The 27,816-nt window shown below is 38.9% G+C and overlaps 4 protein-coding genes across 5 annotated transcripts; all 4 read right to left on the bottom strand.

Annotated features, from left to right (window-relative positions):
• Positions 1–2,354: 2,354 nt before the first annotated feature.
• Positions 2,355–3,813, bottom strand: LOC112194996 ((-)-alpha-pinene synthase). The gene is made up of 4 exons (XM_024335271.2): positions 3,636–3,813; positions 3,263–3,527; positions 2,569–3,172; positions 2,355–2,469 (listed from the first exon to the last, which is right to left on the bottom strand). The coding sequence occupies exons 1-4, from the start codon at positions 3,765–3,767 to the stop codon at positions 2,373–2,375; spliced, it is 1,098 nt and encodes a 365-aa protein (XP_024191039.1). The 5' UTR covers positions 3,768–3,813; the 3' UTR covers positions 2,355–2,372.
• Positions 3,814–8,562: 4,749 nt separating this feature from the next.
• Positions 8,563–11,067, bottom strand: LOC112193334 (putative F-box/LRR-repeat protein At3g58880). Its single transcript, XM_024333436.2, has 4 exons — positions 10,990–11,067; positions 9,749–10,803; positions 9,368–9,544; positions 8,563–8,981 (listed from the first exon to the last, which is right to left on the bottom strand). The coding sequence occupies exons 2-4, from the start codon at positions 10,775–10,777 to the stop codon at positions 8,664–8,666; spliced, it is 1,524 nt and encodes a 507-aa protein (XP_024189204.1). The 5' UTR covers positions 10,778–10,803; positions 10,990–11,067; the 3' UTR covers positions 8,563–8,663.
• Positions 11,068–18,290: 7,223 nt separating this feature from the next.
• LOC112195060 (putative F-box/FBD/LRR-repeat protein At4g03220) lies at positions 18,291–21,080 on the bottom strand. Its single transcript, XM_024335407.2, has 3 exons — positions 19,700–21,080; positions 19,234–19,413; positions 18,291–19,104 (listed from the first exon to the last, which is right to left on the bottom strand). The coding sequence occupies exons 1-3, from the start codon at positions 20,735–20,737 to the stop codon at positions 18,844–18,846; spliced, it is 1,479 nt and encodes a 492-aa protein (XP_024191175.1). The 5' UTR covers positions 20,738–21,080; the 3' UTR covers positions 18,291–18,843.
• A 3,282-nt stretch (positions 21,081–24,362) lies between these two features.
• LOC112195191 (putative F-box/FBD/LRR-repeat protein At5g44950) lies at positions 24,363–26,892 on the bottom strand. 2 transcript variants are annotated; one of them, XM_024335561.2, is made up of 4 exons: positions 26,776–26,892; positions 25,466–26,536; positions 25,078–25,257; positions 24,363–24,879 (listed from the first exon to the last, which is right to left on the bottom strand). In XM_024335561.2, exons 2-4 carry the CDS (start codon positions 26,510–26,512, stop codon positions 24,613–24,615), a joined length of 1,494 nt encoding a protein of 497 aa, XP_024191329.1. In that variant the 5' UTR covers positions 26,513–26,536; positions 26,776–26,892; the 3' UTR covers positions 24,363–24,612. The 2 variants fall into 2 exon arrangements, with proteins under 2 accessions (XP_024191329.1, XP_024191330.1); XM_024335562.2 differs by having other exon boundaries at positions 26,779–26,881.
• Between the last annotated feature and the right edge of the window lie 924 nt (positions 26,893–27,816).

Raw genomic sequence — 27,816 nt, 5'->3', positions numbered from 1 at the left:
GGGTTCTGAATTAAATTTGCAGCAGTGGTACGGCCCTGTTGGTTAGGTCCCGATTTATTCCAAGTATTTTGTTGATTCGGATACCCATTCAATCGATGACACTTAGTCCTCCAATGCCCATAATTCTTGCAAAGTACAGTACGGTCGTGTTCCTCCTTGAGAACTTGGTTGTGGTCGAAGTTGTTGAGGCAGTGGTACATATTTTGACGGTGAAGGTTTGGTTTGGACAGTGGGACTTGATAACTCCGAATGGATTGCTTTGGTGCTATCAAGTTGAGTCTCATCTTTGCGTATATATGAAAGGCATCCTCAAGGGTAGGTGGAGTTCCACGTCTGAGCAACTCACCCTTTGCACTAGCATGCTTGTCGTTGAGACCATGAAGAATGATATGCAGCCTCATTAGATCCTTCTCTTCATTGTGTAGCTTGATGTCATCAGCATTCTTCATCTTGTTGGGACGCCTTTGATCAATTTCCAGCCATAGACCTTTAAGGGCAGCATAGTATACTGCCACAAGCCTCCCATCCTGCCTCATCATGAACGCCTTGGTATGAAGCTCATGTATTTGAGCAAAATCTGAGTCATTCAGATACAATTGCTTCAGAGAACTCCATATTTCTGCTGCAGTTTCACATCCAATAATTAATTGTACTACCTCATCCATCATGGCTTTGTAGAGCACAGACATCACAACACCATTATGAGTTTCCCACTTTGCATAACCCACATCTTTTTCATCCGGTGTCTGAATCAATCCATTCACATATCCCATCTTGTCTATACCACAAAGATGAGCAGTCATCATCTTCCTCCAAGTACGATAATTCATGCCATTCAGCTTGGTACCCCCAAATCCCCCTCCTGAGGATTCTTGATTCACAGATACCTCTACCTTCTGCACATCAGAAGTCACAATCTGCTTGGAACTTTCTTCTCCACCCATGATACTTGAACTGCAACAATCTTCTCACTTTACACTGCGGAAGCAACGAACAATAAACCAAGACCAAAAATCCAAGATCAGATTCTTGGCTCTGATACCAAGTTAAAACTAAGAATCTCTAGAAACAAGAAGCTTTAGAGGATGAATACTCTCACACTTTCATTCAATATGTAGAGGCATATTTATACAACCATATACAACCCTAATTCTAGACTAACAAGGAAAGTAATCAAATCACAATTACAATCCTGATTCTATACAATTAGTATAATTCTATTCCTAATAGTAATACTAAAAGGGTCTTGCTATTTAAACCCAGCAAATTTCTAAGTGTACCCGGCATTTTAAATATTATCTTATATTTCCTGTTTTACCCCTGTTTAAATAAACCCAACAAACATTCTCCATCACCATCTTCAAGGTTGTAAAACTGGAACTGTGAAACATCATAAGTACACAGCAGTGTTGAAAATCTTTAGTAGCAGCACTTGGAGTTGGGATTGTTGGCTGATCGAGTTGGTGGTTTGATGTAACATTTAGACTTTAGTCGTCAGCTTGTGTGTAACATCGAGTTGTTGCACTCTGGCTTGCCATTCCCATCTACACCACCAAAGCATGCAATTTGTAAATTTAAACATATATAAAACAGTATAAACATATACTCCCTGATCTTGATTATCAATTGTTCTGGTCTTATAGAATCACTTAGTGGCATTAATGCCTTGTTGTCTGCTCTCAGCGGAGATGATGATGAGGACATCAGAGGAGCCACATTGAGGAACATGCACACTTTGTTGTCATAGCCATAGCCATTTTTGCTTTGTATGTAAATCTCAGTTTTCTAAAGAATCAACTTTGTGTGGTTTAGGCTATGCTAGCCTGGTAATGGTTTGTAGACACTGTGCAGAATTAGAGCCATATTTATAGTGAAATTTAGATCTGCTATGCCTCAACTGTTACAGGCCGGCTTTTCCAAAGCTGATGCATGTAGTTAGCCTAATTTGTTTAAGAAATCTTTGTGAACATCAGGTTGGGTATTGGCCGGATTTTTCTGTTTTGGGCAGGCTTAGCCGCCTGTGTATTTTTGCCTGATTCATTTATAGAGTTGCTATATATCCTAAATCCTCCTACCATTTGGAATAGCTGGCATTAGAATCAAAAATCACACAAGCTGACGACTAAAGTCTAAATGTTACATCAAACCACCAACTCGATCAGCCAACAATCCCAACACCAAGTGTTGCTACTAAAGATTTCAACACTGATGTGTTTCAGATTTCCAGTTTCTCAACCTTGAAGATGGTGATGGAGAATGTTTGTTGGGTTTATTTAAACAGGGGTAAAACAGGAAATATAAGATAATATTTAAAATGCCGGGTACACTTAGAAATTTGCTGGGTTTAAATAGCAAGACCCATACTAAAATATCTATGACTCACAACAAATTTCACTGCAAATATTCAGCAGCCTGCGATAAAATATCTTCATATAGTCTGGCAATTCATCTATACAATTGACGTCCCACCTGAAAATGCCATAAACGATACTAAATATTCAAATAATCTTAATCTAAGTAGGAGCAGATCGGCAGCAAACAATTTTAATTGAAGTACTTGTTTTGTACCTTTGAATTGCTTCAGTAAAGATCTCGAGTTCTTCGAATGTACCATATGCATCGTAAATATCATCCAAAGCTGACCCCAAGGCAATTACTTTTGTTAGAAATTTTCTCCCTGAGGCATATTGGGGTTCGAAAAATACTCCCACTATCCAAAAGTACAACTCCACAATCCTATTTCTTGCGAAAGGAAGCTCCCTTTCAAAGTCTAGTTCTTTCCACCACCTAGAGATCTCATTGAGCTCCCTTTTGTGCAAAGACTGAACAAGATTGAAATCTAACTTTGCAAGTTTCAACAAAGCTACTACTTCATGATGCAAAGATTTAGGATTATCTTGTAAGATTGACATGTAACGCCTTGCACATAATCTCTCTGGACTTTTTCGTAGAGGTCTCTCTAAGGCTTGCGTTATTTCTGCTGCTAGTGGATGACTTACATGGGTTGCAGATGACTCAAGGTGAGTTGTGGTGAAAAACACAGCATCTTCTAGTGTATCTTCACCATGCATCCTTAGATGTGTTGCTTCATAAAAGCTTAACATACCAGCCGTATTGGCAGTTAAGCCTTCTTTGAAGTTACCATTTGCATCTTTGAACTTGTCAAAAACATCTGCTTGAATAATATTGTCAAAGAATTGATCAACACATAAGAAATACAAAATAAGTGACAAAAATGGTAATAGTTTCGATCTTTACCTACCGGATGAAACATTATATCCATGTTGTCTTAGTAGCCGAAAACCAAGAGCAACATCGTACAAATCACCATCCTGAACATATGTATCATGCATATGTTCAAATGCTTGTTCTATTTCTGTTTCGAAATGGTATGCGATACCAAGACGCTGCATTGCATCAATTGACTTCATCTGTGTTGAAAAATTACCTGCCGCATTTCTGAAAACATCCCTCCTGACTACTACTTTCAGTTGGTCAACCTGCTGCTTCCAAAGGCCAGCAGTTATCTGCAGCAAAAATCGATCACATATTAAAGCCAAACCATATGTAAATGGTTGTGAGATCGATAAAGATAAACTGCATTGTAGTTATAGAAACGACGTGCTTAAGATTACATTGTTGTCCTGGGAGGCATAGTTAATGAACCGATCTCCCCAAATGCTTGGTTGAAAATTCGTTGTCCGCCGAACAATATCAGGCTGAGGAATTTGTGGCGTTTGAAGTGATAGAAAAGTTCGGATAGACATGATTTGCTTGCTGTAGCTAATTTGTGTGTTGTGGTTGTGTACTAGATGTAGATAACCAAAGATATGTTATAGATGCCTTAAAGTCTCAAAACTACTTATATGGAGATGCTCGAATCAACGTTATTGTAACCTCCAGGTTCCAACAACTCTTTTGAATAGGATGGCTCTACGGTTCCCTCTCACGTTTTACATGATATGATTCTCATAATAATATAACGGTGTAGCAATAATTCGGACGTATATGTCAGATGTCACATGATTAATGTGTACTTTTTTTGGGCCATTGCACCGGCTAAATGATTCACAAGGGAGTACCCACACACTTCTAATTATTTTGTCTGCCAATGTTATCATTTGTCAGACCTATAATTCACACAGAGGAGTAGCGGCCTAGCTTGACCGTTTGACCGAATTGCCCACGCTCCACCGCATAGTTATCGCCGGCGACAACCAAAACTAGAATGAAACCAGCAGCCTCCAACTTTCTTTCTCCCTGTCTAATTTCTCTTCCATATCAAGCTGCCACCTCTGATATACATCTTCAGCACATCCGTTTGCTGCGGCTGTTGCTATGTGTTGGTGCAGAAAAATTCGGTAAAAGATCTCCCTCATTACTTTGTTGAATGGAGTAAGAGTGAAGACTTTTTTATCAAGAAATGGTTCAAATGCCCTCGGGATTTGGATCGGCACTGGCGAGTAAAATTGGAAGAGAGGGGGGTATCTGCAAAAGACTACGTCAATAGCGATTCAAGAAGAATATCAAATGAAATTGGATTGATACACGTTATTGTTGTTACCCTTGATTCCTCTCCTTATTCCTCCATAAGCTTGAGAATTTATAGTCTTTGGTTTTTTGGTCCTTGCATCTACATTACATTAGCTTCCGACACATGACATTTGGGCAAAGGAACCATCCTAGCACCATAACATTCCCACTTATATCATCTTTTCCTTTTTGTTATTTTATTTGCAATTTTAGTTATCACATTTTATTTTATTTACTATCGATTAATTAGAATATCATATTACAATTTTCGGTAACAATTTCTATCTCATTATAAATAGCCATTACTAGAGTCATAGCTTTAATTAGGCTTTGGTGAAAACCAAAACCGAGCATTGCTAAGGCTTGGTGTCTTAAAGTAGAATTTTTGTTTATTTTATTTTTCCTTTGCATGCTAAGTGTCTTTACTTCTGATTATTCAGGAATTGTGAATTAGCCACTAATTCTCATGGTACTATAACTTTGAGCATAATATTTTCCTATCTTGATGATAATATATACGCTTGCGTAAGGTCACAAGAATGGGTAAAATAAACCATAAATACCATCATTTTTAATTAGCTCCCTGCCTATTCCTCGATTCATTTCTTCTCCGTTGCTCTAATTGTTTACATCTTTCTTTTCCACTGCATTGAACATGAAAGAACACAGGAGCCATGAACAAAGCCTATTGGGGGAGCAGAAACAGCACCAAAAGCAAGATATGGGAAGGAGGCAGGGCTCGGATACTGGTCTGAAAGGCAATCCTGCCGTGAAGCCAAAGCTGACACCAAGTCAGCAGCCTGATTTTCTTCTCTACCGGTCCAGGACTCGTTAATTGAAGAAAAAGATGCAGCCTTTAGTCGGATGTGGCTAAGCAAGGAAGCCGCTGCTACTAACAAGCCATTAGAATCACGAATTATTGCCACCAGACCGACCACAAGAAAGAAATCCATGAGGCATCACTGTTGATTTTCAACACACCAGGAGGAGGAGGAATCGACCCCAAGCTTTGAGGAACTGGAGTTATTAGAGGAAGTAGCTTGGACGATTTCTGTAAAGCTTATAGTATTCCTCTGCTACTCTATAAGAACTTTGAGTCCACGGAAATAGGGTCTGGAACAACATGATCAAAAACACAAATGCAGCGGCCTGTTTTGAAAAAGGGTAGGCATTTTCAACCATCCAAACTGAGTAGGTGGGTTGAGTTGATCTTTGAAAAAAGGAAAAGAAAAAAAAAATTATCAGGTCACAACCCCAAAAGACGAAAAAATGGGTAAAATAGGGTCAAATCAGTACATACTCTTTAACATTACATGCATCACATTCTACTAGATAACCTCATAAACAGACATACCGGCCTTCAGGTTACACAAAACTTTGTTTCTGTTTTTCAACACATGAAATAGGAATAGATGAGGTTTCAGGAACACTGGTTGAGCAAGTAATTTGGGAATTTAGAGAGAAGGGGAAGTTTGGGTTAGAGAGAGCATAAATACATAGATATAGAATTTTGGCAAGGGGAGTAGAAACAAAAACTAAATAAAGACAACGCATACAAAATCTATAACATAAACTGACTCAAATTGGCTAGCCAATTGCTGGACATCATACAATCTCACAATCTAATTGAAAATCACATTCTTATTTCCCATCCAATATGCTGCCTTAGTGCTTGCAAAATTACAAATAAAAAAACAGTAGCAAATCCTTTTTCCAAACTTTAAAACTGTATATTAAGACAGTTAGCAGCTGAGATTGATTATGATGGATTAGTTCAATCTGCTAGGCGACGGTTATGTTCCTACCTCTATATATAACAATGAGGCTGGATTGCCAAGAAATGAAACCCTACTGGGTAAAAGTAATGCTATGCGATTATTCATTCCAAAACCGACTGTTAACTGCTATCTTCAAGCTAATCACCAGAGATTCTAATATGGGTAACAGGGTAAGGCGGAGAAAAGGATAGTGAACGTAAATGATTTCGAACACCTAATGATGATAGACTCTAACCTTTTAAATTCCTTGAGGGATCAGCAGGAGTACGAGACCCAGTGAAAAAACGCCTTACCATCTTCAACTGCATAAAGAAGCTGCAAAATTTGAAATATGCCTCTTAACAATTCCATAACTTAATGTCTGGAAACTTGTAGTGAAACAAACATATATGTCATCTGTGTGTTGGAGAAGTGTTTGATTGCAAGATTTGCAAAGGATAAAAAAATAACCCAGGATGACCAATGCTATACTGTTTAGAAACGTCTGCATAGTTCGTAAACCAGACACAGATCAGCAATGCTGACAGTTGAAAAAAGAACATAAATACACAAGAAATTAGAGGTAAATCAGAAAAACATGAAAGAGTTGAAGCGCATAGCTGCATACCTTCATACACGTAAGCAACAGCCCAATTGATAGCAACTTTTCCTCTCGTCTTGCACGTGCCAATATTGGCATGAAAATCATCTTATATATACATTCTCTTCTCGATACTCAAAGGCAAACAGGGATAACTTCACAGTGAGCACGTGTAATGATACAGTATTACAATGTGACTTCTTAATCATGGGGAAGCCACTCCATCCCATTTGATTGGACATAACGAACAATTCTCTTCCCGTTCCCATTCAATATGCTCCCAGCCTATGTGATTGCAAAACTACTATTTAGAAACGAGCTGGAATTTCTTTTCTACATCCAATTTAGCCACTCCATCAAAATTCACATGAGCTATCAGACTTCCAGAGTTTTCATAAACATTTAAACTCCAATTTTTCAATATCCCAGACACGGAGCGATAAATCGGCAAAGCTTTTCACACAGCAACTTCAGTTAATTCTACCAGCTTCAACATAAAGTAACGTTTGATCCACCGGCTTCTCATGTGTGGCCAAAAAACCATAATGCATCATCACTCGAGTGATAAGAAATAATAGATCTGCTTATTACTTGATTTTGAACCCAGTATCTCACTCCAAAACCTCATTAAGAAGACTTTCAGAGTTTTCATTTACAACTTCTAATTTTTCAATATCCCAAACATAGAGTAATAAGTAAGCAAAGCTTTTCACAGAGAAACTTCAGTTAATTCTGCTAGTGATCAGTTTCAACATAAAGTAATGTTTGAACCACTTGTGTCTCATGTGTGCCCATAAAACCATAATGTAGCACTCGATTGATAAGACATAATACTTTTACTGCTTATACACCCGCATGGACACAAAGTTCAGAGTCTAAGACACTATATTCAAGAAAAATTCAGGACATAGAGGAACAATTACACCAATGAAATTGGGGTTCGGTAGAGGATACAGCACGAATTGCATACGCAGATGATCATCAGAAAACCTCTAGAGAGCTTTTAAAAAAACAAAAACAAAAACAAAAAAACAACATGGAATCAAGAGGCTTAACTCTGAGTTGAAGAAATAAGCAAAAGGAAAACTTAATTCTACATTAGTAACTCGGTTGAAAAGGACTGTCGCATCCTTCAGTGGGGTGCTAATAGTAATCTAGCAAAAGTTTACCTCAGGGACATTGGACTAGTTGGATCTGCTAACCACACTTGGTGTTCCTTTAGAGCTATAATGCATTAGTTGATTGATAAGTAACAAATTCTCTACAAATGCAGATGAATTTACTGAAACACTTGAAAAAGGATATAGAAAGCCAACATGGCAAGATTCTCTTACCTTGAAGTTAGTTGAAGTCAGAAGCAAAGGCGAAGCTTCATTCTGAACCCTGATTCCAGTGATTGATATTTAGCATGATTTCAACCGTGCGAAAAGAAGTAAAAATCTACAACATGTAAAGACTCCAACAGTTTGTTAAGCAATTTCTCTGGTTTCCCTGATAAACTAATGCAGACCAGATATTGCAAGGGCACAGTAGTAAAAGCATTTCAAAATCAGTAGTAAGAGCATCTCGTGCACTGGTAGTGAAAAGTAATGCCAACAAAAACTTGCAAACAAAATAATGCATGAAAACAGATAAACATAACAATCCTTAAACAGCCTTATTGCTTGTATATTTTGAATGAACGCGAATATATCCCTAAACAAGGAATATTATTTATCAAATTTGAAACAAAGAGATCCATGTAATTGCCAAAGGATCGATCAACATTCATATCAGAAAAATAAACTCTGCAATACATAAAATAAAACAATACATAAAGAAAGCTCTAATCGTTTTCCTTTTAACTTTTTCTGAATAACAAGTACAGCATTGGAAATCATCTTGATTTTCTTTAGTTTCCTTGTAACCTTCTTCAAATCTATGGGCAAACAAATCACAACCATTCTCTGCATATTGAGAGCATACTTGAGCATATACTTTGCCAGCTCAATTCCATTAGACCCACTGCAAAGCTCTATAGTCACATGGTTAAGCTGATTAGTAAAAGCAAGGTCTTGCAGCTTCCAGTATTCCATATTAAACCCGTATGTCTGGAAAGAAAAAAGTCAATGAGCATATTAGTTGAACCATTCTGAACCAAAAAAAAAAAAACCATAATCAATGAGAATGAAAGTACAGCCGTGTTATCTCAAAAGCATGATGAACAAGCTCCTATGTTTGAATGTTTGCTGTAGTGAGTGAGTGTGTGTGAGTTTGTGTGTGTGTGTGTGAGAGAGAGAGAGAGAGAGAGAGAGAGAAACAGAGAGTCAACAAGTATATTAATTGAACCATTCTGAACAAAATAAATACCATAATCAATGAGAATGAAAGTACAGCCGTGTTATCTCAAAAGCATGATGAACAAGCTCCTGCGTTTGAATGTTTTTGTGTGTGTGTGTGTGTGTGAGAGAGAGAGAGAGAGAGAGCCTCAACTTACATTAGATTGAGGGTTATGTGGTGGCTTAGACTTTATGCATAACAAACTCAAATTAGGTGTTCTTCTGAAGACACAGACCAATGCTGGGACCAGCTCATCAACAAAGCTTTCGATAACCAAACACAAACTGGAAGTATCATACAATGAAGCTGGCACAGATCCATCCATAAATGAAGCCTGCAATGTTGTAAATCAGGTTTCTCAATTTTCCTTTCATTCTTTCATAGATATGAATTTTCATCTTGTTTGTAAAATCAAAACTTCAACTCAAATTTAGTCCAACAATGGCTTGTAAGAAATAGAAAAACTAATGCAAATTGCAAGTCATAGTTTTTGCAAAATAAATAAATAAAAACAGTTTAAGGGTTTCAATTTGTATACCTTAATCACCACGTCATTTAGCAAAAGACCTGGAGCCCTGCGTAAACTCCAAAGAACCTCATGTACCTTGTTTAAGTCCTCTACTTCAGGCTTCAAATAAAGTGCAGCTGTTTCTAAGCATTCTAGTTTTCCTAGATTTGGGTATTTCATTAAATTCCCAATCCAATTGAAACATTTAAGATTTGGGGCATCAATAGTTAAGGATTTGTTGCTAGGTGAATCAAATGTCCAGTAAAGATTTATGTCCACAAGTTTCTCACTTGAGATATTTAAATGGCACATATGATCCAGAGGACCACAAATCAAACTAAACCTTTCCAAAGATGACCGGAAAATGGTGACGTTCTCTATCCCATGAACATGACTAAGAGACAAATCCCCAATGCACTTGCAGGAACATGAGATCCATTTGAAAAACTCCTCATCTTCTATATAAACATTTGTCAACTGCAAGTACTTGAGATTAGAGGAAAAGGCAGAAGAGGGAGTTCTGAGGACCGTATAATTCATGTCCACCACCAGAGACTTCAAAGGTGCACAGAGAAACACACAAGATGGAAAAAACACCAATTTGGTGTTACATGAAGTAATCTTAAGATCAAGCACTTCAACATTACACCCTACTGCATTCTGGATCCAAATGCTCAATGTATCACAGATGCATGATGTTGCATCTACATGCATAGAGTGAATTTCCCAACGGACACGAAAGGACTGTATCTTATTATCCCCACGACGAAACAAGAACCTTACCAAATAAGTCAACAACTTTAGCTGCTCGGAACAGGTGGACATAGAATCCGAGGAAAATTCATCAAAATTCAGTGAGGGAGCAGATATACAAAGTTGTCCACACCTTTTGGACACACAACACACACGACTAAGGTCCGGCAAAGCCAGGAAGGAAAGAATGTGGTGTGCAACTTGATCCGGAAGATCGCTAAATCTGTCTATCCCGCTCTCATTCCCACCACTACCTCCTACACCTTCACAACTTGCTAACTTACGCCTTTGTTTCATCATTTCCATATAAAACTAACTGTATCTTTTCCCTTCTGCAACACAAGTTTGATTCAATTTATATATCAAGCCAATACGAGTCGGAAACTAAATCACTTTAACCTTCTTCAGTTTAACAGCTAATATTCTCCTTCACTTCATTTCAACACTGAACCAAAATAAAAGACGAGCAGTAATCTTGAAACTACGTACCGTTCAAGTAACCGAAATATTCATCTTACCCAGCTAGCAGTTTTCTCTCTCCCTCCGGTATTTGATGACTGATCGCACCCGAAGGACAGCACGTAGAACCCTATTTCATTGTTGTGAATTTGGGGGTCAATTGGGCGCTCTCATCATGTATTTAATTATAACAGGCCATCGGGTTGATTAATGGGCCAAATTCGCTTTCTGACCCATTAAAGGTTTATCTTTCTAAGAGCAACTCCAACAGCTTCCCCATATTTAGATTTTTCTCTATTTAGGGAAAAATAAGCCTCTTTTGCTCCAACAGATTCCCTATAATTATCTCTATTTTAGAGAAAATGAGGAAAGAGAAAACCAAATTCCCTATATTTACAGCAATCTCTAAAATTTAAGGAAGAATATGGAGATTTTAGAGATTGATGTAGAATAGAAAATCTGTTGGAGTTGGAGAAGAAAAAGATGCTAAAACTTTGACTTTTGCTTCCCTATTATACAGAAATTATAGGGAAGCTGTTGGAGTTGCTCTAATGTGACGAAAATTTACACATAATAAACCACGTCAACCCGCTTTATTTTTTTTTTTTTTGAGAAACTGTCAACGTAAATAAATTAGGAGGTAAACTCCTTGGATAGTACATCAACAATACAAGCTGGAGGCTCTAGGCCCCAAAATAAAGAACTAGAAGAAGAACAAGCAAAATGAGCTAAAGTGTGAGCCACAACATTGGCTTGACGATAAGCATGAGTAAAATAAGAACCTGGCATCTGCTGCAGATGAAAGGTAATGTTATCATACACACGACCAATGAAGGAAGTATGGGGAATGACTCTCTGCTTAGTAGCATGAAAAAGAGTAAGGGAATCGGTCTCAAAAATAACTGGAGAGAGGCCACGCTAAATAGCAAGTCAGACTGCCTCCCTCCCTGCCAATGCTTCAACCTGTTTTGAAGAGGAAACATGAGATACTAAGGCATCCACCTAAACATCTCCCCATATCATCACGAATAATGACTCCAATCCCCCCAGTACATGTTTCTTTGTAAAAGGCACCATCAACATTAATCTTCACCCACCCTGCACTTGGAGGTTTCCAAGGAACTACGCGCCGACTTCCTCCACCCTGGCCCTTACCATGGTGTCTCTGGTACTCCTGGAAACGAGCCGACAAAAGCAAAACCACTTGGTTCACATCCATGGTCTTCTTATCCCATACTCTATTATTTCTCTCCTTCCAAATAGCCCACAAATTATAAGCAAAAGCTGCCCATAAATTAGGAGGCAAGTTAGACGCACAACTCCAAAACCACTCCATAAACTGCAACTGCCTAGCACTAGAAGAATAGGCAGTGTGTTCTATCCCAGGCACGGCCTCCAACACTCCCTTCACAAACGGACAAAGCCTACAAAGACGTTCAATTGTCTCATCCCCCACTCCACAAAGAACACAAGGCCGAATCTCCAAAGGAACCTGTTTCTCTATCAATCTAACTATAGTAGGTAAACAATTGTTCAACACCTTCCATAGAAAAATTTTAGCCGTACCTGGACCATAGCTTCGTCCATAGATCTTGTGTTTGCAAGGAAACCTCTTGCACTATCTCCTCCTCCATTAAGAGTCTATAAGCACTTAACTGAAAACATCCCTTTGGAATCAAAATGCCACACCCAACGATCCTTGACCCTTCGGCTACTCAAAGGAATAAACAAAATGAAGGGGATATCATCAACATGACAAACCTACTGTACTAAAGTTTCATTCCAGCTGCCGTCATTATTCAACAAGTTACGGACCTTCCAAGAAGCATCCCGACCTCTCTGAACAGGTAATAACCGAAATGGAGCAACTCTAGGTATCCATGGATCACCAATCCATATATCATATCCATCTCCCACTTGCCAACGTGCCCCTTTGACTAGAACACTTCTAGCCTCAGAAATACTCCGCCAAGAAAAGGAAGGTGATGGATGAGGTTCTGTCGCCCAAAAAGAAGTTTCTGGAAAGTACTTAGCCTTATACATCTTGGCAATCAATGAATTTGGAAATTGAACAATTCTCCAACCTGTTTAGCTAGCATAGCCCTATTAAAAGCATGTAGATCTCGGAATCCTAAACCTCCTTCTTTCCTTAGCCTACAAAGGAACTGCCAAGATTTCCAATGAATTTTTCTTTGTTCATTAGAACTCCCCCACCAAAATCTTGCACATTTCTGCTGAAGATCATCACAAAAATTCTTTGTTAATTGAAAACAACTCATAGCATATGTAGGTAAAGATTAAGCCACCACCTTGATCAAAATATCTTTGCCGGCACCACTAAGAAGCCGCCCCTGCCAAGTTTGAAGTTTCTGATCCAAACGCTCTTGAATATATAGTTTTATTCCTTCCAACATATGTAGGCAAACCAAGGTACTTCTCATGAGACTCTACTACAGTAACACCCAGAAAACTGGCTAGCCAATTCTGAGTTTCACGGTCCACATTTTTACTAAACGTAACAGAGCTCTTACGAAAATTTACTTGCTGCCCAGATGCTTTCCCATACACCGTCAATACATTACTAATTTGCTGACAAGCTTGTAAATTAGCATTCGCATACAACATACTATCATCTGCAAAGAGAAGGTGATTAACCATGGGAGCTCCATCACAAATAGAAATGCCAGGTAACACACCTAACTCGGCCTTTTTTTTTTTTTTTTTTTTTTTTTTCAGCAAAGCAGAAAGACCCTCTGCTCCAAGGAGAAACAAATACAGTGATAAAGGATCCCCTTGCCGCAATCCTCGAGAAGGCACCACATAAACCCGGGGCTTACCTCGAACCAGAAATGAATAACAAACAGAAGAAACACACTGCATAATCATCTTCACCCAACTATGAGCAAAACCCATACGCTCCATTACTTTCTGTAAAAACCCGCATTCCAATCTATCATAGGCTTTACTCAAATCCAATTTCAAGGCCATATATTCCTCACCTGCTCTTTTGTTATGAATAAAATGAGCTAACTCATTAGCTGCCAAGGTATTGTTAGTTATCAGTCTGCCTGGAATGAAGGCACTCTGGAAAGGTGATATAATCTGAGGCAAGATTAATTTCAACCTGTTGGCAATAACTTTCAAACACAACTTGTAGATTACATTACACAATGCAATTGGTCTCAAATCTGCCATAGACTCAGGAGTAGCAACTTTAGGAATCAAACAAATATGCGTGTAATTAATCTGTTTAAGCAACTGACCAGTTTGTAGAAAATTGTGCACCGCATCAGTAATATTGACAAGACCCACCCCGAATTCCACCCTGGAATCCGAAATGGCCCTGCGGGACCCACCTTTAAAGGAGATTTACCAAAAATTTCGGCATAACCTCCCTTAAAAATGGATAACCCAAAATCCTGTAGAAAACCAAAATTCACTTCTAATAATCCAACCATAACTCCTGGAGCCACCCTGCTCTCAAATTCAACCAATCCCATCTCAAAGATAATAACATCATACATAATCTCCGAAAGGTAAAAATTACTACAATCACCAAAGTTAGGTCATAGACCTCAAATATAATTCATACAAGTTTGGGTCACATATCCCTTAGTAATCAGAGCATTCTAGGAATATAAATGGACAAGGAGTGCAGTAGGTTAAACAGGTAACCTACAAAATGTGATGGCGGAAGCAGGTGCGGTCACTATGGCTCACACTCGTACACTGAGCAGCAGTACTGCAATCTGGGCATTTGAAACTGAAGGGCCCAGGGAAAAGTATATAAAAACGTTAGCGTGAGTGGACAAAAATAAATAATTGAAAGGAAAAAGGAGTTTATACTTTTCCACATTTATATCATTAAAACTCCCGATGCATGCAATAATTAAGAAAACCACGAGAAGCTCCGCTCAAGAAAAACCGACTAGCCTCGCTAGTCAAGAACAACAACAAAAGGATACGGGGAAAAGAGTTCACCATACGGGAATGGAGCCCCTCAGGCTCTACCTACCCTCGACTGCCACGCACACATAGATTGTGCGAGGAGGAGAACTAATAACCTCAACTTCCACTCACACATAGATTGTGTGAGGAGGAGAATATGACCTCGACTACCACCCACGTGAGGAGGAGAATACGTCACCTCTACTGCCACTCACCAACACAAAGTAGGTGAGGAGGAGACCTAATCACATAACCAGCGTATGGTGAGGAAGAAGATCGTCGAAAGCCAATAAATCTGTATAGTTTCCCCACATATCTCACGAAATAAGAATCCAAGTGTATAAAGACGTGACCCCGCACGCCAAGATCATCTCAAGTTCAAAATAAATAAGGTATAAATAAGTATAAAGGTTTACTTCATCGAAATCTCATTTCGTAAATCTCATAATAATCTCGATTAGCCGAATATAAATCAATCAATAATCCAAACCAAAATAAAATGCTCGATAATTAAGTTGATAAATCAATAAACTCAAAACTTGCGGAATTTAATTTGCATGCATCAATTAAAATCAAAAGTCCACTCACAATATGCGGTCAATCCTGACGTCGCTCGTGATTTTCCTCGTATGGAGACTCCTCTCGTCTTGTACGAATAGCATTCATAAATATAAATATTTCACAGGACGGAATTTTAACTTTACGGTACTTATAATTGGAAATTCAAAACATCCCCCTTTCCAAAAATCCATCTCCTTAACTCTCCACAAAATCCATCCTTAAGACTCCCACATTAACCATTCATCGATGTAAGGTCTAAAGTGAATTCGAAGAAATTCAGCGATCGAATTCGCGAAAATCAATAATTAATCGATTAAACTCAATTTGTAATTCCTCCGATTTCCACCAAACTTCATACATCACATTCTACAATCATTATAGGATATATGGAACTAAAACTACAATTAAAATGCGGCTCTACGTGCCACCACTCGCCACCTACAGTGGCAGCGCGTGGGGTCCACGCGCCAGCGACCACTACCTCCGATGACCACCAAATTCCTGCATTAGCATCTACACAACAGGCCCAACAATTTTCCCAACTGCAACATAATCCAATTTTACCTCGAAGTGGTCGAATCAAACCGGTGAAGAAAAGCCCCGAAACCTCAAGAACCCTAGAAATGAAAAATCGTTAATTCGACCCCTACAATGTAAATTGGAATGAACTATCTTAGGGGAAATGATCTCTATCAAAAACCGAACCTTCGATGCTAACCTGGTGGCCGGAGGTGGCCGGAATGGTCGGAATGGCCGGAAATCGGCGAAATCCCAAAACTGCAACCGGAGCAATCCTTGCTTCGATCCGGATTTTCACGGCCAAAACTCCAAAATCCTAGGTCGCTAGTGTCAAGAGAGGGTTGAGGCGCCCCTGTGGTGACCGGCTGCACGCCGGTTGGTGGCCGGAAAGTGGAGAATCGAAGGGAGGAAGAGACCCCGAAGGGAAAGGGAGAAGAATCGGGGGAGAGGAGAGAGAAAGAGGGGTGGGTTTCCGGTTTTGGAAACCTACCCGGTAACTTTCTATATTTATCCAAATTTTATCATGAATAGTAACTTCCGTGTTTCACTCATAACTTTTGCATACGAACTCCGATTTTTACGTACCACATATGCACGCGCTCGGTTTAACGTCCTCTACAACTTTCATGAAGGAAATTTTCTCAAATTATTAACCCATAAAAAGTCAATTTTTAACCACCCCCTAAACGTTAAAATTATAACCGCGAACGGTAAACATATAGAAATTCGTGTAACTCAGTAAAAATGGTACAACAGATGTGGGGTGTAACAAATATCATCCGTTATACTCTCCCAATAATGTTGGAAAAATAAAGGCGGCATTCCATCCGGTCCAGGAGACTTTGTAGGATACATTTGAAACAAAGCCTCCTTCACCTCCTCACAAGTATATTGAGAACAAAGAGAAGTATTCATCTCTTCCGTAACCGAAGGAGAAATAGCCTGTAGAGTTTCCTCCAAAGCTCCAGCATTAATAGTTCCTGCTTTATACATCTTCTCAAAGTAACTCACAACCACTGTTTCTACACCATCATCATCTTCTTGCCAAACCCCTGCCTCATCGTAAAGACCCCTAATGAAATTTTTTTCTTTTTCTATTAGAGGCTTTCCAATGAAAGAAGCTCGTATTACGATCTCCCTCCTTAAGCCATGAGACTTTAGCTCGCTGACTCCAATATAATTCTTCCTCCGAGACTAAGCTCTCCAAGCGGGCTATTAAACTACCCTTTTCTACCAACAAAGCCGGAGTCGATGACAAACTAAGAAGCTCCTCCAGCCTTGATCGAATCTCCATCAATGCTTTCTGCCTATCACCAAACACATTTCGTTGCCAGGCATCTAGTGCAATACCTGTCCTTTCAATCTTCTTCGAGACCATAAACATAGGCTGCCCCAGAACCGGTCGCTGCCATCGCTGCTGGACCGTCACATGACATCCCTCATGCTTCAACCAGAGTGATTCAAACCGAAACCTATGGTATTTTTGCTTCTGGATAATAGGAACTGAACTAACACAGAATAGGAGTGGAATATGGTCCGACTTGCTCGGAGGTAAATGAATGACCCGAGAGTGTACAAAGTTGTCCAACCATGCCACCGTAGCAACCACCCTGTCCAATCGAACCTTCGTCTCAGAGTCACTCCATGTATACGAACACCCATGGAACCCTAGGTCCACCAATTCCGCATATCCCAACGCATCCCGAAAACCACGCATTTGGTTCTCCGATCACGGTCTGCCATCCAGTTTCTCCGATGCCAACATAATTTCGTTAAAGTCGCCGAGAACAACCCACGGTAGGCTATCATCATCACTCAAAGCCCTGAGAATATCCCAAGATTCGTGTCTATCAGCAGCTCCAGGATTGCCGTAAAACCCCGTGAATCGCCATCGCATAAGACCATCACCTTCCTCTACCACTGCGTCGATAAAACGAGCCGTAGAAGGCTGCCGGATTTGGACCTTCATATCGTCATACCAGAATAAGCCCAGACCGCCAGCCAACCCCACGCTCATCACACCCTTTGCATGATCAAACCCTAGGTTGCATCGCAGTCGCTCGAACTCATCCTCATCTCCGATTTTAGTTTCAATAAGGAACACCAGTTTCGGTTTGTGCTGTGAGATTAAGATCTTCAGAGCACGTCGTGCGGAAGGATTGCAAATCCCCCGACAATTCCAGAACAACACGTTCATGAACGCAAGAAACAATGCAGATCAAAGAAAACCCTAGGTTTCCGATCTCACCCTAGCTCCGAGAAACTAGGTCAAAAAAAAAAACCAAAGGAGGTAATTAGAGGGTTTTTATCATGTCAACCCGCTTTATTTATACTGATTTGTAGGAAAAGTGAGATTGATGAATATCTTTCTCACTATTACATTTGAAATATTGAAATCAAGTTTACATTAACTTGGAAAGAACCTTGACGAGGACTACAGAACTGAGATCATAGTGGCAAGGTGCTCCGCTGTAATTGATTCAAATGATGATGATGATATTCAGCCGATAGTGACATTGCAAATTCAGAATTTACTCCAAAATATCTAATGCATGCTCACTATTGCAAAGGTAAATCAACTTCTATGTTTTTGAAACTCCCCGTGGCTGGTTTTCCAATAAAAGCATTTACTTTGCACAAAGGAAAAGAAAGCAGACATGAAAACCACCATCTCAACTTCGCAAAGAGATAGATGCTAAAGAAAACTAATGCCTAGTTGAATGTGCATCCAGTACAAGAACAGAAAATATAGCAGTACACATGGACCATTGCTGGTTAACACCTGAGAATAACAAATCTAACTTGTAGGCAAAATGGATCTGTCAAAGTTGATGCTAAATTTTCAATGCTATGACAGTCAACTTCTGAAGAGTGCCAGAAGAGCTTTATCCTCTCTTCTCTTTTTCACGATAGACAACTGTGGCACCAGAAGCTATCTTGCTTTCCTTCAACTTCCTTGTAACTATCTCTGAATCCTGGGGTGGATAAATAACAATCATTTGCAGCAAATTCTGAGCGCACTCAAGAATATACCTTGCTAAATCAATTCCATTTGAGTCATTGCAAAGTTCTATGCTGACCACCTTCAGCTGATCAATAAAAGCAAGGTTTTGCAACTTCCAATATCCCATATCAAACCCAGATGTCTGGAAAGGAAAAGGATGACAAGCAAATCAAGTGAAAGTTTTACATGTCAAAAAAAAGTGATTACTGATATTGCATGTGTGTGTGTGTGTGTTTGTGTGTGCGTGTGTGAGAGAGAGAGAGAGACTTACATTAAATTGAGGGTTGTCTAGAGGAGGTTTAGACTGTATACAAAGAATATACATATTAGGCAATCCTCTGAAGAGAGAAACTATTGCTGGAACCAACTCGTCAGTAATGCTTCCAATATCCATAGTCAAACAATGAATATTATATATTGGAGCTCGCATGGATCCTTTACTGAATGGAACCTGCAATGTTATGTAAAGTGTTTGTCAATTTACTTTTCAATCTTTTCAAAATGAATTTACACTGTTGTTGGTGTGACCATTTTTTGAGAGAAATGTGACCAGTATCGTTGTAACTTAAATGCCATCAATAATGTTAGCAACAACACCATTATATAGGAAGCATAAATAAGCTAACATTTCCATTGCCATACTACAAATGAACTACAAAAACAGTCTAGTTCATGCCACTTAAACAAAAGAAAAGAAAACAAAAGAACTCAGCCTGAAAGGTTCTGCTTTTCTTTACCTTAATGGTTGCTTCGTCCAGCATAAGAGCTCTAACCTTGCATAAACTGCAAAGAACCTCATACACTTTGTCTAATTCATTTTCATCAGGCCTTAGACGAAGCACAGCAGCTTCTAAATGTCTGAACTTTCCCAGAGTTAGGTGATTCATCAATTTCCCGCTCCAACTCAAACACCTAAGATTTGGGGCACAAATGTTTAAGGAACTGTTGCTAGGTGATTCAACATACCAGCCCACAACTATGTCTTCAAGTTTCTCACCTGATATGCTAAGATGGGAGGTGTTGAACACATCAAAAAACCTAAATATTTTCAGAGACGAGCTTTCAACACTGATAGTTTTAATTCCACGAACTTGATCAAGATGTAACTCCTCAATGAACTTGCAGGAACATGAGACCCATTTGAAAAACCGGTCGTCCTCTATCACAACATCTTTTAACTCCAACTTAGTGAGATTTGAGGAAAAACCAAACGAGGGTGTTCTAAGAAGAGTAAAATTCATATCCACCGCTAGGGACCTCAAAGTTCCACAGAGAAAGACGCTAGACGGAAACGGTGCCTCCTCGGGATCATACAGAGTCATCTTAAGGTCAAGCACTTCAACATTACACCTCACCGCACTATTGATCCATGTGATGAGTCGATAATGCTCGCTAGCACAGATGCACACAGTTTCATTTTCATCCATATAGTGCCGCTCCCAATTGACACGAAAGGACTGTATCTTATTATCCCCACGATAAAACAAAAACCTCTCCAAATAAGTCATCAACTGCAGCCGGTTACGGCATGTGGATCTACAACCCGACGGAATCTCATCAAAATTCAAACACGGGGCAGACAGAGAAAGCTCTCTCCATCTTTTCGACACACAACACACTCGAACGAGGTCCATCACAGTTAGAAACGAAAGAATGTGATGTACAACCTGATCTGGAAGATCACTAAGCCTGTCTATCATGCTCTTACTCTCACTACAACCTCCTCCTCCACCCTCACAACTTGCAATAGCCCTTTTCTTAGGCTTCGGCGCCATGAAGCTAAACTTAATAAGGTTTTCAAATACTAAAATCTTCCTATTCTATTGCAACCCAACTTAAATCTTTTTCACCTTCGCAATTCACAATTCAGAGCATTCATAACTACCTCATCGATTATTTCATTCCAAGACTTGAGCAAAATGAAGAAAAAGCAGGAAGGTTGATACCAGCACGTACCATATTCAACAATGCCAGATTATCTCAGGTGGATGGGCCTCATCCTCATCGATTCAGATTCTGGAATTTGAGGCATTGCCATTTTCCCTCGCGTTGCAGAGCGCGGAGAACCCTAGTTTTGTTATTTGGGGGTGTTTGGGGGATTTTATTCAAGTCTAGATTTGGGCTTTTCTGGTAGGGGCATGATGGGGTCATAAAGTGCTTTGACTGTTTGGGCCTCATCTAATAATCGAGATTTAACAGTTTAAGAGAGCTGAGATTAATTTAAAAGCGGCGGTAACTTTTAGCAGATAAAAGCTGTTATTTTCCAACTTCTATAAACAACAACTGCTGCTGTTTTTTTAAATTTTACCTTAACTTATAAGTTAAATAGTTTTTGCACAGCTTATATCGTAGCTTAAAAATTGTAAGCAGCAGTAGTTTTTTATCATATGAAAATTACTTTTTACCAACTTCTATAAGTAGCAAGAAATAAGCTGTTTCGTTTAATTTTACCAAAAACCTTCTATTTAACTTATAAGTTAAGCAGTTTTTTGCTAAATTTAGGTCCACTAAAAAAAATTTCAAATTTTCAAATAGAACCCAATTACAGTCCCGAATGTCAGGTTGAATTTTATATATCTTTATGTCTATTATAATAATTTACAGTGTGATGGTCTGCCCCATAAAAAAGAAAATTACAATTGACCTAAACGACATGAATAAATTTACGCTTTGCTTTTCTCATGTCCACCTTTTGACAGTATACAACTTAGGGACCAAAAGAGAAATTGCTCCAACCAGGACGGTACCCTGATTTATAACGATTGAGGATTCTAAGTTTCTAACTTTAGGTCACACCTGATCAAGTTTAGGAGGCGATTAGAGTCAATGATGAGGGTATAATGCTATTATTAGATAACCAAAATGTTCAAAGATGAAATACTTCAAAATTTGCAAGGGAACTGTGACAAAATCTTCTTCAATCAAGCATGAGGCAAAACAAACACAACCATATAGCAGCACACAATGATCAAAGCTCAATGAACAAAGACGAAATACCATTACACTGATTCAAAGAAATTCCAAAGATATATCAACACTTACAGTTACGTTTCGACATGGTATCAAAAATAGATGCTGAATACTACCAAAATGGGTTAACTGAACTTTCGTATTTCTCAAAAGTAACTGCGGCATTGGAGATCATGTTACTATTTTTTAACTTCCGTCTAACATTAGATTCACGGGTTAAATACCTAATGACCATTTTCTCCAGGCTCTCCGCATGCTCAAGTACATACCTTGCTAACTCAATTCCATTAAACCCAGCACTGAGCTCTATGGTAACGTCCTGAACCTGAGAAATAAAATCCAGGTTTTGCTTCTTCCAATACTCCATATCAAACCCAGACGTCTGTAAAGAAGAAGGCAACATGCAAGTCAGTATCAACTTTTTATCTATCCATAGAGAAGAGGGAGAGAGCTTAACTTACATTAGATTTAGGGTCAAGTGAAGTTGGTTTATAACACATGTATAAGGTACATAAATTTGGTGTTCCTCTTAAGAGAGAGACAACTGCCGGGACTAGATCATCAGTAAAGCTACCAATATTCATTTGCAAATACCAAATCTCATCTAATTGAGCTTGCATGCCTTCCTCCCTGTAAGCAGCCTGCAATGTTATAAAGGCACACCTTTATCATGTTTCTCAATTTACCCTACTGCAGTTAATATGTATTTCTTCAAGCTTCTCACCAGAAATGTTAATACGACAGGTTTCATACACCTCGAAATGAATATAACTAAATTTTTCCAAAGACAAGCTTTCAATGGTGATATTATCTATCCCATTAAGTCCTGCAAGACGCAATTCCTTAAGGAGCTTGCACGAACATGATATCCACTTGAAAAACCCCTCATCTGCAATATCAACATCGCTCAATGCCAAGGTCTCAAGATTAGATGAGAATGTAAATGAGGGTGTTTTAACAACCGTAAATGACATTTCTACCACTAGAGACCTCAAAGATGCACAATTAAAGACACAAGACGGAAATGCTAAAAGTTCCCCATCACGATCATAAAAGGTCATGTCAATAAAAAGCTTTTCAACATTACACCTCAGTGCATTCTGAATCCAGGTGATCATTCGGAAACTCTCATTAACACAGAAGCATGGCGGTTCCTCGACCTCGTCCTCATGATGACCCTCCCAAACAAGAGTAAATTTCCGCATCTCATTATACCCGCGACTAAGCAAGAACCTATCCAATGCATTCACCAGTTTCAACCGAACTTCACACGGCATCTCCGCTATTTCATCTACACCAAATCCACAAATGCTCACATACGGAGCCGACAGAGACATATCTTTGCATGTTTTGGACACGCAGCAGAGGCGAGCCAGGTCGTTAATCAGAAGACGTGAAAGAATCTTATCAAGGACTTCCTTGGGAAGATTGCTAAACCTGTCAGTCTCACCATTTCCACTAGCCAATAACTTACCCTTGTGTTCCATGAATCACACTATCTTGCTATCGTTTCTAAGAGTGTTGCTGCAATTTATACTACAAAAAAAAAGGGCTTTTGATTACTGAAGCCATCAATTATATGCATTCAGACTCTGAGCCAAAGCAAAGACTAAGTAGTAGTAGTAGTAGTAATGATGCGAGTACGTACCACCATTCATGTACCCAATTGAAAATTCGAGCTTGCTCTAGCAAGGAAGAGGATTAATGGATTGATGGGCGCGTTCTTCGTTGGTGCAGGCGCTGCAATTTGATGACTGAAAGGTTTTCCCTCCCGAAGCAGAGCGAACCCTAATTTTCGAAATTTTAGGGGGGGTCTCTTTCGCCCTTGTGGCCTTGTGGGGCTTTTATACGTGATCAATCCGGGCAGAGTGACTTGACCCGTTAAAACATGAGTTCGGGTCAAGACTTGGGATATACAAATCCAAAACCGATTATGGAGGTAATGTTTTTATTCTCACCAGTCACCATGCTCTGCAAGGACCGCAACTCAACCTCAGAGGCTCTTCGAAGGAGGACAAGCTTCCCAACAGATTGAGGCGGCCGTCACCCCCGAAATCCCTGTTATAGTGTGTGTGTGTTTCCGGGAGATGGACATGAACCACGTATGCCCAAATAGATTCCTGCCAGCAGATAATCAATCTACTCTGTTTCGAGCCACTCTGTTTGCTTATAAATCTGTACTTGCTATGCTATGCAATTTGTCGTTGGTTTTTCCTATTCCTACTTATTTGGTTCAGTTATGATTAAACTTCAACAAGATAGAAAGCTGTGGGTTTGCAATCCATCATCTTCTATTTCTTTTGTTGAAAGCTATGTATTTCCTCCCTTCCTTGTAGCGTTGGATTTTACAGGAAAGTTATTACAGGCATATGCCCATTGGTCCTTGGCTGACCTTAACCATTAGTTTTAATAAGCTAGTATTGAAGAAAATTCTTGACAAATTCAAACACGGTTAATTGTAATTAGCAAATTCAAACTTGCTAATTACAATTTACAGTCGAAAAACCATGAAAACCATAACTGAGTAGGCTAGGTATATGCTTACTCTGTCTCAGCCAGAATGATCACTCAGTCACTTCTAAACTCTGAATAAGGCAAAATTCATTCTATAAAATTCCAAAACGGATCAATCAACGTTACACACGGAGTCTAAAATAACATAAACAGAAAGTCAAAACCATCAAAATAAGGTAACTGAGCTATCATATTCCTCGAAAGTGACCAAGGGATTAGAGATCATCTTACTTTCTTTTAATTTCCCTATAGCATTAGATTGCTCGGCTAAATACCTAATGACCATTTTCTCCAGGCTCTCAGCATGCTCAAGTATATACCTTGCTAACTCAATTCCATTAAACCCAGCACTAAGCTCTATGGTAACATCCTCAACCTGAGAAACAAAATCCAGGTTTTGCATCTTCCAATACTCCATATCAAACCCAGATGTCTGCAAAAAAAAAAAAAAAAATGACAACAAGCAACTCAGTTTCAGTTTTTTCTTTTAAATCACCAAATACAATAAAAGAAAGGAAGACTGTATTAAAACAAGATAAAAGAAAGGAAAACTGCATTATCTTAAAAGTATGAAGAATATGCTATCGACTCTAGAAATGATGAGACAGAGAATGACACGAACTTAACTTACATTAGATTTAGGGTCAAGTGAAGTTGGTTTATAGCGAATGTATAAAGTACACAACTCTGGTGTTCCTCTTAAGAGAGAGACAACTGCCGGGACTAGATCATCAGTAAAGCTACCAATATTCATTTGCAAGTACCAAGTCTCATCTAATTGAGCTTGCACGCATTCCTCCCTGTATGCAGCCTGCAACATTATTAAGGCAGAACCAATATCATGCTTGTCAACTTACTTTCATTCTTTTCAACAAAACTTTAAGCATAAATATGAACATTCATTCTTGCAACTGAGACCATTATTAATGTAGAATTGCATTTAAAAACAGCAGTGAAATTGCAAGAAACATATAGTAGCCAAGTTAATATGCAGTCCCAGGGGTTTCGATTCACTTTACCTGGATGGTAGCTTCATTTAGAACAAGAACTTCAACACTGCACAAACTGGAAAGAACCTCAAATACTTTGTTAAACTCATCTACTATAGGCTCCATAAGAATAGCAGCTTGTTCCAAACATTTCAATTCTCCCAGATTTAGGTGATTTTTCACATTCCCCTCCAAAAGCAAACGTTTAACATTTGGAGCAACAATTTTTAATATGGTGCTGCTAGGTGAATGATTGCACCTGACATTTATTTCTTCAAGTTTCTCACCAGAGATGTTAATATGGCAGGTTTCATCAACCTCATAATTAATGAAATAAAATTTTTCCAAAGACGAGCTTTCAATGGTGATACTATGTATCTCACGAACTGCTGAAAGGGTTACATCCTTCAAGGATTTGCAGGAATAGGAAATCCACTCGAAAAACCCCTCGTCCTGTATAACAACATCACTTAAATGCAACTTTTCGATATTGGAGGAAAAAGTGAAGGAGGGTGTTTTAACAACTGTACGTGGCATATTAACCACTATAGACGTCAATGATGCAGAACGAAAGACGCAAGATGGAAATGCCAATGGCTCCCCCTCATAATCAAAAAAGGTGACGTCAAGATAAACCTTTTCAACTTTACACCTCACAGCATTCTGGATCCAGGTGATTATTCGGAAATTCTCATTAACACAGAAACATGCTTCGTCAAGCTCTTCATCACTGTGACCATCCCAAAAAAGAACAAAGCTCTTCATCTCATTATCCCCACGACTAAGCAAGAACCTATCCAATGCATTGACCAACTTCAACCTAAGCTCACATGCCATATCCATAATTCCATCTTCACTAAATCCACAAAATTCCACCGATGGAGACGACAGGCATAATTCTCTCCATCGTTTGGAGACACAGCAGAATCGGGCAAGGTCTTTAATACTGAATTTTGAAAGAATGTGATGAAAAACTCCCTCCGGAAGATTGCTAAATCTGTCAATCATATTCACAGTACAGGGTCCTTCACCCTGACAACTTCCAGTAGCCAATAACATACGCTTCTGCTCCATCATACTTTTATTTCTATTTCTCTAAACCTACAATAATTAAGAAAATGAGGGCAAAATTCTCTAATCATACATAAGAATTTAACACCAAGACAACAAATATATAAATCCTTATAAATCTAATCTGGGTCTAGTTGAATCAATGAAAGCTAACTCATTTATGCTACAAATCTATGAAAAATTGATTACTTAAACCATGAATTATATTGATTCAAACTGTAAGCCAAAGAAAAAAAAAGAGTGGTAAGAGTGTAGAAGCAATTAGGTACCACCATTGATGTACCCAATAGCTGGAATTCGATGGATTGAGAGTTGACTCCGGCAGCAGAATGAACCCTAATTTTGAAGAATTGGGGCGATTCTGAATGCCCATATTATATTGTTTGGGTCGGGTAGCGGTTAAATGGGAGAGAATGACTTGACCCGTTAAACATGGGTTCGGGTCAGGAAACAAATGAAAAGAGAAACCGGAGATGAATGAATTGAAAGAAGCCCACCAAGAAGAGGCCCGCTAAAATTTGGCGGGAGCGTGTAGATTCTTGACTTTCATTTGTCTTTTGCTTTTCTTTTTTTCCCTTCTAAATTGCTGGAAATATTGTTAATTGGGTGATGAAATTTATTAAATAATTTTTTTTCTCTTTTCTTTTCGTTTGGAGTATTTCTTAGTGAGACCATGACGAAGGAGACCTCATATGTAATTTTCTGAAAACATGATAGTGAGGTTAGAAGGATCACTTATTTCTCAACTGCAATGAAAGTAGTGATTATGGATCTTATGGTAGATTTTTGGTTTGACGGGGCAAGCGAAAGTCTATAACTCAACGTTTTTGTCTATAAATTCCAATTTAGCATTATTGAAGATGAGAGACATATTCAAACTAGCATATGAAAGCAATTTCATAGAGTGCACTCTCTTGGCACCTGCATTAAGAGCCCAATTAGTACAATTCAAATAATAATAATAATAATAAAGAGATAAATGTCCATTTCGGTTTTCAGTTTCGTGCAACCCCTACTTTGAAGACCAGAGAGAGAAAAGAGGCAAGGTTATATTCCAGAGAGCATCGAGTTACACTCCCACTGAAACCAAGCTAAAAAAATGCACCATTAAAACAAAGACAGAACTTTTGGACCCAAACAAAGGCCCAATCAGACTTGCATTACAAAAAATAGTGCAACTAGGACTTTGGACCTAAGAAATCAGCCCAACTAGGATCGTATCTGACATAAATTAAAAAAAAAAATTCAATGCACATGAATTAAAAAAGTTAGGGAGCTTCTATTCATATAGGGATGGCAAAAATCCCCAG

Source organism: Rosa chinensis, chromosome 3 (genome assembly GCF_002994745.2).
Source record: "Rosa chinensis cultivar Old Blush chromosome 3, RchiOBHm-V2, whole genome shotgun sequence".
In the NCBI taxonomy this organism is placed as follows: domain Eukaryota; kingdom Viridiplantae; phylum Streptophyta; class Magnoliopsida; order Rosales; family Rosaceae; genus Rosa; species Rosa chinensis.
Note: the sequence above shows the minus strand (reverse complement) of the source record. Positions and strands in the feature narration are given on the sequence as shown.

What these genes read in the sequence shown, in the direction of transcription:
- LOC112194996 (XM_024335271.2), bottom strand. Translation starts at nt 3,767, where the DNA reads ATGTCTATCCGAACTTTTCTATCACTTCAAACGCCACAAATTCCTCAG. An exon ending in ATGCCTCCCAGGACAACAAT is followed by an intron (nt 3,528 to 3,635) that starts GTAATCTTAAGC and finishes TTTTTGCTGCAG; the next exon opens with ATAACTGCTGGCCTTTGGAA. An exon ending in TTTACTGAAGCAATTCAAAG is followed by an intron (nt 2,470 to 2,568) that starts GTACAAAACAAG and finishes TGGCATTTTCAG; the next exon opens with GTGGGACGTCAATTGTATAG.
- LOC112193334 (XM_024333436.2), bottom strand. Translation starts at nt 10,777, where the DNA reads ATGGAAATGATGAAACAAAGGCGTAAGTTAGCAAGTTGTGAAGGTGTA. An exon ending in TAAATGACGTGGTGATTAAG is followed by an intron (nt 9,545 to 9,748) that starts GTATACAAATTG and finishes ACAACATTGCAG; the next exon opens with GCTTCATTTATGGATGGATC. An exon ending in CACATAACCCTCAATCTAAT is followed by an intron (nt 8,982 to 9,367) that starts GTAAGTTGAGGC and finishes TTTTCTTTCCAG; the next exon opens with ACATACGGGTTTAATATGGA.
- LOC112195060 (XM_024335407.2), bottom strand. Translation starts at nt 20,737, where the DNA reads ATGGCGCCGAAGCCTAAGAAAAGGGCTATTGCAAGTTGTGAGGGTGGA. An exon ending in TGGACGAAGCAACCATTAAG is followed by an intron (nt 19,414 to 19,699) that starts GTAAAGAAAAGC and finishes ATAACATTGCAG; the next exon opens with GTTCCATTCAGTAAAGGATC. An exon ending in TAGACAACCCTCAATTTAAT is followed by an intron (nt 19,105 to 19,233) that starts GTAAGTCTCTCT and finishes TTTCCTTTCCAG; the next exon opens with ACATCTGGGTTTGATATGGG.
- LOC112195191 (XM_024335561.2), bottom strand. Translation starts at nt 26,512, where the DNA reads ATGATGGAGCAGAAGCGTATGTTATTGGCTACTGGAAGTTGTCAGGGT. An exon ending in TAAATGAAGCTACCATCCAG is followed by an intron (nt 25,258 to 25,465) that starts GTAAAGTGAATC and finishes ATAATGTTGCAG; the next exon opens with GCTGCATACAGGGAGGAATG. An exon ending in CACTTGACCCTAAATCTAAT is followed by an intron (nt 24,880 to 25,077) that starts GTAAGTTAAGTT and finishes TTTTTTTTGCAG; the next exon opens with ACATCTGGGTTTGATATGGA.